At 33.4% G+C, this 10,474-nt stretch overlaps 1 protein-coding gene across 2 annotated transcripts; it reads right to left on the reverse strand.

Annotated features, from left to right (window-relative positions):
• Window positions 1–634: 634 nt before the first annotated feature.
• LOC125504750 lies at window positions 635–10,257 on the reverse strand. Of its 2 annotated transcripts, none has more exons than XM_048667159.1 (9): window positions 9,700–10,257; window positions 6,285–6,411; window positions 3,841–3,998; window positions 3,442–3,514; window positions 1,747–1,932; window positions 1,518–1,692; window positions 1,221–1,465; window positions 1,062–1,164; window positions 635–998 (listed from the first exon to the last, which is right to left on the reverse strand). In XM_048667159.1, exons 2-9 carry the CDS (start codon window positions 6,396–6,398, stop codon window positions 652–654), a joined length of 1,401 nt encoding a protein of 466 aa, XP_048523116.1. In that variant the 5' UTR covers window positions 6,399–6,411; window positions 9,700–10,257; the 3' UTR covers window positions 635–651. The 2 variants fall into 2 exon arrangements, with proteins under 2 accessions (XP_048523116.1, XP_048523117.1); XM_048667160.1 differs by lacking the exon at window positions 9,700–10,257 and adding an exon at window positions 6,592–6,908.
• Between the last annotated feature and the right edge of the window lie 217 nt (window positions 10,258–10,474).

Raw genomic sequence — 10,474 nt, forward strand, 5'->3', positions numbered from 1 at the left:
TTTGCTCAGAGAATCCAAAAATGCAATAATATATAGGGTATTTCATTTAGAAAAACACAACTTTGATACTTTTAGGACTTTTGGGACACTCTGTACATTACAAAAATATTTTTAAAATGTGCACCCGATAGGCGTCTGTGGATTCATCAAATAATACTTTGCAAAAAACAAACGGGCTAGCCGCAAACGTCCGTGCCGTATAGCGTGAATAACCCTGTAAAAAATTCAACCGGGTTATATTTATGGGCATAAAATGAAAGCACATTACGGCAGAAACTTTTACAAAAATGAAGAATTAATTTTTACATTGGCCTCTTTTATTGCTTGAGAGATAATAGTCGTGCTTTTGAAAATTTTATTTAATGATGCATGTACAAGGTAAAGTTTCATATTTGGTAATATTGTTTAAATTGTAATAAGCAAAAGGGGTGCATTCAGTTTGGGTTCGCGTACTGGACAGTAAGGCCTTGTGGGCCCATTCCAAAACTGTGATTCAAGCGTTCACAAAAAAATTAAGGTTTAGAAAAATGAAAAACGACATTATGGGGCGCTCTCTACATATAATAGTATGACGAACTTGGACTTGCTGATGTTACAAAACCTGCAAATACGTTTCGTCTAAGCCAGTAAGGCCATGCACAAAAATAGCTATCAAATTTTAATTTTTAACTGTAAAAACAGTATATATGTATGCACAAAAATAAAATACATCCAAAAGCTCTCACCTAGCCCACTGTCCAAACTCCTTGCACTCCATAGAGCACTGGGAACCACATTTGGATGCTTTACTTGGGACACTCTCCTAACGTGTTGTTCCATGGGAGTTGGCTGGTAATGTGGCTGGTGGTACCCATAAATCGGCTGGTTGTGAATTATTTGCTGCTGCTGTTGCACCTGTTGTTGGTACTGTTTGCAATTGGGTTGGTGAAACTTTTTTCTTGTCAGCTTCGCAACAAAGTTCGGAATTCGAGCCTTCATTCCACAGTAGTACGGATCGTCTAAAAGATTGGTAACAAAATAGATTTCCAAAAATCTGATTTATCGCTAATCAATGGACTTACCCGGTTGCTTTTTAAGTTTTTTTACTTTATTTTTGTGTTTTTTTGAAGGAATTCTTCTAATTGAGCTCGCCGGTGGTTGCTGTTGATATTGCTGGTAATCCGGCTGAAATTCGTCATTTTTATATACTGGTTTTGAGATTAACATTATGAGCACCTTACCTGGGGAATATTGCAAGGCTCTAACTTCTTCCTTGGGGGCAACTCTGGAGGATTGTTCAATTCTCGTTTGCCGCTGTCTCTATGGGTTCCACTGCTATAACTTCCCTCGTTACTACTAGAATTACTGCTCCCGTTGACGTGATTATCCGTTGAAAGTTTTCCGTTTTTTGCGTTGGCACACACTGAATAATTCTCTTCTTCTAAAGGAAGAGTTACTGGTAAGCTTTGAGGACTATTTGCGGTTTCTGAAAGTATCTTCGTTATTAATCCATTTAAAATTTAATTACACGTATTTACCTAGAGGTATTTGCGACTTTAACATATCAATAGCTACCATATTAATAATTAGCATCCATATAGGAGACTTTAGAAGGTCTGAATCGTTTTTAACAAAACAGATGGCACTAAGACATTGATTCTCTAATCGCCTTCTATTCGGGTATGACCGTTTCAGCTCATTTGTTACATTTATCTAAATAAGGGTAAACATTAATTATCTAGCAATTAACCGTATATGATAATTTACTTGAAATTTATTCATGTCAAACAGAGTGAAAGCTTTGTTGGCTTCTAATGCTCCATGGGAAAGTTTCAGAACTTCGTTTGATATGGCACTTTCTTCATCCAGGGTGGTACGCCTGATGAAAACGTTGGCTCGAGACAGTCGCTTTATAAGAATATTGCCGTCTTCGTCCATTTTGATTTTTACGCCCTTTAAAGAAATATTGTTTAATTATGCAGTTTTAACTATCTAAATCGCAAAACATGGGCAATTTTTGCGCTTGAAAGACCATCTAAAGAACCTTGTGCGCGATTTTTTTTAAACAGTTCATCAAAAGCTGGTAAACCGGCTGAAATCATCTATCAGACTCGATAGAAAATACTTAGATATTTTTTATGCAATTGAACAAATGAAATACTTTTATGATAATCGTACACATCCGCATCTCCTTTTACAAAACATCAATAACTCCTTGCTATCAAAGATAGGTATCCATTGAGAATGTATGTATGTGAGAACGTGGGTCTGGTGTTTTTCCCGCAGATTATGCAATTGACGCCCAACTACAACCCACCTAAGAAAAACCATCACTTCTGACAAAATATCACCATGAGCAACTAACTGGTTTGCATCAGTTTCATTGACTCCCGAAATGTTGGAAAAACCACATAAATAACCCATTCAAAACACATTAAGGAAAACCTAGCAGGAAACATGCTCGTGAATGATACAAACCAAGCAAGAAAAGTGCGAAACTTCACACATTTCATGATATTGTTTCTACAATTAGGCAACCTTTGGTATTTTATGTGCTAATTGCTGTGCTAATGCCACGCATTTGTTGTTTGATCTAAAAAAATGCTACTATGGAAAATTAGATTAGATGCCATGTGTAAGCGAGAAATTCGAAAAGTCGAGTAAGTTCCATTTATTTAAAAAATAAAATCACCACTGTATTCCTTAGCGACCGCTTTAAAATAGAAATTCCCTGCTGATTTCTGTGGAACAGAAACAAACATTTACATGTTTCCAACCAAGTGAAAATTGTTAAATGATATAAGCAGGGCGCTAGAAATCTTGAGCATATTTGTCGTTTCGTTCACAAATAGTACAATTTTTAAGAAAATTACCAAGCACACATTTATCGCCAGTCTGTTAAAGTTTTTGGTAAAAATTTAGCGGCACGATCAAAACCATGTTCTTGTTTAGGCATTTATGTTTGAGGAACTAGTGAAAAAACTTTTTCAAACATATTAAGCATTAAATGCAAAACTCCAAAACACTTTTTGCATACCACAATTGTTGGAAACAATGATGCAATACCAAACACCACGAAACTTTCATTTGAATTAAATCAGCTTCATTAAACACTAAATCATAACTAATTGAAATCCTAAAAAATACGTAAAGATGAAGATTCACTTTCGTTCAGAAAGTATTAGTATTCGCAGCGGATCCTGGAATATGGAATGTTTATTGGTAGTTGACATTTTAGCAAAATACGTGGGAATAGCCATGATGTTAGAATGCCATAATGTTAGATGAAGAATGCGGTAGTCGCGCTTAAAACTGCATTTTTAATTGTAGGAGTGCTGTAGTTAGCCGAAGCAGTATCAAGTCGATAAATGTTTTTCAGTGATGTTTAATAAAATCCTGACTAAAAACATTAAATAGTCGGACGCGAAATTGTAATTGTAACTTAAATAACAATAAACTTACATGACCTATATGTCTCCTGCATTCTTCAGTTTTTTTGTCTCTTAAAGGATTCTCAAAGCCTGATAATCCAATTCTGGAAATACAACAAATAAGACTTAGTTAGCATTTTATATAGTTACCAATATTATATATTGAGCTTTGATCAAATCAGCTTTGAAAACATGAACATCTAAATCTAAAAACTGCAACAAAACTGCTTTATTTTCAAAGAAGTTCCCTAATTTTCACCATTTATTGGGCACTTCATCAATGCCATTTTTACTACTGAAACTTCGTTGTGCCATCTTTTGCCATAATGGTACCAAGCCCGTTTTCAGAAAAGACAATATTAAGTTTTGGAGACGCTACAGCCCATATAATTCAAACACTGAACAGTTTGTGTTTTTAAAATCAAATTACCTAAATCCGTCAAATCCGGAATCTGAACCATTAACAGTCAAAACTGGTGCTCTGGCATAAGCTTTCGCTACTCGTCGGTTTCGCTCCAAGACTACAACTTTAGCCCAAATTTCATCATCAATTTGATTCCATTTATTTAGCACCTCTTGAATGTGATCCTGCAATAAGATACTGTTGATGAAATAATTTCATAACCCTAGGTAACAATATATTGTTCTGATATTTAAATATCTAATATATTAGGAAGAGAATCTAGTTTAAACAGTTGATTTCGGATTTATCGGAATCGAATTCGGATTTATCGGGAAGTTGTTAAAACTGTTGTCTATTTTCCTGTAAACAATGATAAAGTCTATTTTCGAACCCTCCCCAACATTGATAAGATATTCCCGGATAGATCGATTGGCAGAAGGGGACCAATTGAATAACCGTCAAGATCACCGGATTGAACACCCTTAGACTTCTTTCTTTGGGGACAGCTTAAGTCCATTGCTTATAAAATACAACCTGTTGATGATATTGATGATCTTAAAAGGCGAATTGCAGCAGAATGCCCGTCAATTTCCTGTAAAGTCTTCCGAAAAGTTAGGGCGGAGTTTGGAAACAGACTTTATTATTGTGTAGGTTCAGCAAACTGGACAACATTTTGAACAATTTAATAAGATGATATAAGTTTGATTGTAAAAATTTTGTTTCCGCAAATAAAAAGTTATTTATATTGCTACCACGTGCAGGATTTCCTTTGTTACATTATCACTTTATTGTATTTATTTCCTAGTATTACCGTTGTATTCCACATACTATCAACTTTTTATTGATTTAAATAATTGTTTGAGATCTGCAGCCTGTGACATTTTACCTTTCAGGCTGAATAGCAAAATACAGCCATTAATTTGAATTAGAAAAAGGTACAGATGCGGGACTGTATAAATCCATTTTAATCGCCAATATTCGCAGAGAATAAGGCACCAAAAGAAAAAAAGTGTACTTTTAATAACAATTAATTATCTACTCTTCACTAGTCGGTAAGTTTTTGCTCACCGGAATCTAATCGCGTGATTTACCGATGTCTGAAGTAAACGTAGGTAAGTTATACCACAATTTATCACACAACAAGATTTGCGGTCGGACTGACCGCAAACATTCTGAATTTATACATAAGCTTAATCGGGTTGAACTTAAAGATTTGGCATAAAATGTCTAGTTTATATTAAATGTTAATATCTTAAACCCCAATTTGAATGTAAATAATACAAGGCAATAACAATTAATAAAAAATTCCATTGCCTAAGCGCTTAATGTTTTGCTGTTACACATTATTAATGCGACCTTGCGAATAATTTTGCAAGTCAAAAGAGGAACGGTGCTGGGTACGTGAAGTTGAGTAACTCTTTCGATATCGTTTTAACATTTACGATACCCGTATATAGGGTGAAACCATCCACAATATCGAAACCAATTCTTCTGAACGTCAAATTAAACAAAATCTGTAAGTTTATAAATAATAATTTACTTGGCTTTTCTACTGAAGATACATTTCGCCGAGAAAGTTTTATACTTTAAGGGTTTGATTATTTAAATTTACCAATTGTTTGACCGTAAATATGATTGCCTATATAAAAAGTTTAATTGGTATTTGCCAGATTTTTGCCTGGTCCAGGAACCGCCTAAGTGGAAGAGCGCCTTGAAAAGCAACATAATGTATCTTCCATCAGCATTTTGGAGCAGCTTCTTTATCACTTGCACTTTTAAAATCAGTTAATTAAGTCAAAATGAAAATTGTATTTCGAAAAGTTTGCTTTTTCAAGAATGAAAGCACTAATATCGAGATAAATTATTTAATCTCTTCAATTTGCAATTGCTGAAAAAACTTTAAATACAAATGCAAGTAATCGCGAAATTGTGTAAGGATATGGGCTGCTTTAAAAATCACCCTGTACATCACTTCCGTAAATTTGCATTTAATTTCGCTTAATGTCAAACGATTATCAAGAAACGCGTTGCAGGATTTTGCCCGATCGTTACGGTTGTTTCATCATAAAATATATTAAAATATTCAATTGCGACTATTCAAATAATGCCACATTTAAGTCTTTGCAATTGATGAAAATGTCACATTGAAATCACATAAAAATTCCTGCATTACGAAATAAAACCTCTTAGAAGCTTGTAGATTTCACTACTCATCTATGCGAAAGTTTCGCTTTATTCACACAGGGTAATTGGAACATGGCTTTTAAGAATTAATTACAATTTTTTCCAGTTTCACATACCTAGGCCGGCTTAGATTTATTGAATTGTTAAAATATAAATAAGGAAACACCGTTCTTTGTTTCTATATTCGGTATTTTCCTGCACTATTAATACGTCCATTTTTAATGGTTGGTAGACACCCGATAACCATTAACTGCTTTTTCTTGGACGAATACCCTCCAAATATTTACCTTAAACAGTTTTTCTTTTTGGTACCACACATCTTCGGAGTCTTCAGGTTGTGGGTTGGATAGTAGATTGATGTCATCTCGAGATTTCGATAAAATCTTCTTCCGCGACACCATAATTTGATAAGAGCTGAAAGTAAAAAATATTTGGATCAAAATATAGTGCGTATTTCGTTGAGTAATTTATGTTGATCTCTTTGGTAGCTAGTGYAGTTATACAATAAATGTGTCACACATTTTCCGGAGTAGGATAGTAACGTTCAAAAGTAATTTAAAAGGTTGATGTGAGTTGTGATTAAACATTTCTTACTCAATCACATCATCATAACTACAAATTTTCCTTATCCGAGGAACTGCAGAACACAAGGAAATATCGTTTCCCAAAAACTACGCCAATCGGAGTTATGCACTTTGAATTTGAACAGGTGTTGAACACCCTGAAAAGCATATTTGACATTTGCACGTTGGTCTCGAAAATATTAGCAAAAGAGAATGTTAACCAAATGGCAACGTTAAAAGATCATGACTTCATATTATTCAGATTATGTTCTTGAATGGTACATGGTGTCCCATTTCGGACACTTTTAATTCCGTAATTATTAGTGCTATCAAAAAGGTAGTATAGGTGTTTTGCACAATTTTCTGATCAAATTTAAAATGGTACATTACAAAATGCACTAAACGAGATGTAAATGGGAGACCGTCAAATTGAAACTGCTCATCATCTAGCCAGCATTAGCGATTTTAAGCAGTCTAATCATGGTCTTACAATGACTACAAAAGATTTACAATTACTCCACACAATATTTCACATACTGTATACATTGTACAATGTGAATATAAGCGTTGGCTAATTGATTCAATCTTGCTGCTGTGTGTGTGAATGGACTGCGCAATCTATGCTACTTTTTTTCCAGATTTCAGATTGTACTGTATTGATATCACATCTCAAAGAGTCATCATCAATTTTGTAATGTTAGCGGAAGAACGAAGATAAGTTCGAAATTTTAGAATACAAATTTTATTGCGGAAAATGCGAAGCATTTTTTGTTACAGTTAAATGAAGAACCACAAAACCGTGAAATTGCTGTGATGATTGCAACAAAATAATGTTTTCAGATTAATGGGAAATCGAGCCTTAGTAGCATCCACGCAGTTCCACCTTGAACAGATATTGCAAAAGGAATTACATTTAATTTTCAGCTAAGACAACTTCTTCCGGTAAATCTCATAGAGTATCTGCATCTCCAATTGAAGCAATTAGTACCAAACTTTTAAACAGTAAATATTTCGCAGACGGTAAATATTGGCGCAATGAATAAATTGCTAAAACTTAATTTGTGTGAAATAAAATGGTTTTTTTATTACGTTGCATGTCGTAAAGTATCCGAATTGGTAAATTATCATATGAATAAACAAAATCCTTTTAATTAACCAATTCACCTTCACAGTCACAATGCTGAGACCTTTCAATGTTTTCACAACACGTATCTACTTATTTCACTCTAATCTGAAATATATGTGTCCCCTTTTTAAGCAAATTGAAATTGAAATGTTCAAAATCTGCGTAAACCGGTTGGTGGGTTACATAAATTTGAATTAACTCTGTAATGATTATTAAAAACACGGCGTAAGAGTGAAAGTCGCCATAGTATTGGTGTTGAATATGTAGTAGTCATGTATATGGCGGATCATGTAACTAACAACATTGAAATTAGTTGAGATACACAGGAAGAGATAAAACAACTTGTCTGTTGCAAAGACCGGGGCCATCTAGGTCGAATTATTTGATATAATGCAATATGGCTTATCAATGTTAAATGGGGAGATAACTACATAATGGACACCAGACGAAAAGCAAAATAATATTCAAATTTAAGAAGTTTGACGACTGAATGGTTTAATGGTGTTGCAAGTTTAACCAGCAGACCTGAAGAACAGTTCATCTGGAAAAAATTGAATCTGTGCTTCTTGTTTTTTGGTTTGGGCAAGCGTCTTATCGCATGCGACTGTTATTGTCGACAATAAATAACAAAGGTGTGCGTTTTTAATTGTAACTTTGATTCAATAAATTGCATTAAATTTTACGCTTTATCAGAAAAAATTCAACGTTGAAGTCTCCACTTAGAATGAATGATAATTTATGATAGTTTTGGCCAAGTAAACTGGAGCCATTCCGCCAGGCCGGTTGTCCTTTGGATGCGTTCTAGTCTGAACTGCGTTCGTCAGAAATCATGCGAAAAGGAACGAATGATCCAAATTTTTTGCAACGTACTCCAGTATGTTCTGTAGACTTCGCGTTATCCCATAACTAATACACTGCTATTTTTATCTGTTTTTAAAGTAGATGCAGATGAAAATAATATTTGCATATAAATACTTTCTACATTATTTAGGTGTATATGCAGCAAAGCTTGTATTCTAATATGTTTTTACTTAAAAATAAATTTCATGCAAAGGGTTTAATAAAACAAGACGTAGATAGTATTAGGCCACTAGATGTGCGCACTTGGACTCGAAGCAGAAAAATTATTTGGATTTGCCTATTATTTGGTTCAAATAGCACATGGAATAATTTGCGTTTTAAAGACGTATTAGAAAGCTATAAAATTGATGCAATGATGTTCCACTAGAGGGTTTAGTGACCTATTTATCTAAAGTAACTAAATTATTAAGTATTTCGTCAACTGTAACAATACCAATTTAAGTGCAATATTATAAAACAGATTGAAATGTAAGTAAATCCGTGTGAAATCATCTTCTGGGTCTTACTCCATCTGCACGCTGATATAATTAACTGAGCAACCCATTAAGCTGTGCTAATACCGGTATTTAATTTTTATGGTAATAATATCTTCTTTCAGCAAAAGGAAAGGTTAATTTAGAGAAGTAAAATTTGAAAAAATTGGAATAATAATATATTTTACAACGAGAGATTTTATGTTTAAATTCGCAGCATATTTAAACTTATACATACAAATACATGACGATAAAAAGGTCAAAGGTGAACTTGAATTAAAAATGAAGAAAAAACGAAAAATTTTAAAAGTAGTCAAATTTTTATTTTGATATGCATTTTTATCACAATGCAGATTTAACTGATGCATGTAAGTTGTTCGTGTCTAGTCGGGCTGATAACATCGCCATCAAACAAAGATGGTTCTGTGGTCAAGTTGATCCAAATCCTAAACGCCAGATTATTTTATAATTTGTTCTTAAAATTCAACAACAACAACAACAACATTGATTGAGTTTATATAACTAAATATAAGTTGTCATTTTCAGTTCAAAAATTCTCAATTTTCCAAGCTTGTCTAATAAATTTATACAAGTTAGATTCGGTTTGCTTACGTGACGACTTTAATGAGCTTTCATGGAATGCATACGGAATTATAATATAATATTACATATTTAATACCTTTGGACGTTTCCTAATACCGCCGTCTAGCGCCTAATTGTAAATTATCATTCACTAATTCCCCAATCCATTCTAGTTCAATTTCTAATCTGCTGTTGTGTTTCCAAATATTGCCTAGAAAATATAGTAAACGAAAACATGCACTTAAAGACGCTGAATTTTGAAAAATGCATCTTCCAAGCAACGATTTTGGGAAAATTTTCAAGCACACAAAACAAAAACACGAGAAAATCTGCTGGCAGGTTGACATAGTTATGCATTTAATTTTACTGAAAAATTATTCAATCATCAACATCATTTGAACTCTTAAATTTTGTAAATACTTCTGTCAAAATGGCACTGTTACCTAATATTTAAAATCGTTTGTTTCCGTTTTTCATTAACCATCTGACAAGCTAAAAACACACTAATTATTCCTACATCTCCTTACCACCAACAGCATACTCAAATCGGGAACTAATTAATGCAAGAAGCATTATATTCATACAATGTTCGTTTTCTGTTAGTAGTTTGTGTTGCTAATATGCGAAGATATTACCAATTAATTGCTTCATCTAAAAACCGTGACTTGGATAGTTAAAATTTTGCTACTAAAACATCATTAAAAGAATAATAAGACAAATAACTCCTTTGTATTTCCATCTTGACCTTTTCACCTAATTGGTTCAACACAAACATACTAATTATTTTGTAATGCATATATCATAGGGTCGATAATAGTAATTAAGTAACTTTAAAGTGAGATTTAAGTGATCTTTAAAGATATTTTGAAATG

Source organism: Dendroctonus ponderosae, unplaced genomic scaffold (genome assembly GCF_020466585.1).
Source record: "Dendroctonus ponderosae isolate FM_Combo_2020 unplaced genomic scaffold, Dpon_F_20191213v2 Dpon_F_20191213_592, whole genome shotgun sequence".
NCBI lineage: Eukaryota > Metazoa > Arthropoda > Insecta > Coleoptera > Curculionidae > Dendroctonus > Dendroctonus ponderosae.

Excerpts from the sequence above, each read along its gene's own strand:
- LOC125504750 (XM_048667159.1), bottom strand. The coding sequence starts at position 6,398 with ATGGTGTCGCGGAAGAAGATTTTATCGAAATCTCGAGATGACATCAAT. Across the intron at positions 3,999-6,284 it reads AAAAAGAAAAACTGTTTAAG|GATCACATTCAAGAGGTGCT; the intron begins GTAAATATTTGG and ends ATCTTATTGCAG. Across the intron at positions 1,693-1,746 it reads TTGACATGAATAAATTTCAA|ATAAATGTAACAAATGAGCT; the intron begins GTAAATTATCAT and ends ACCCTTATTTAG.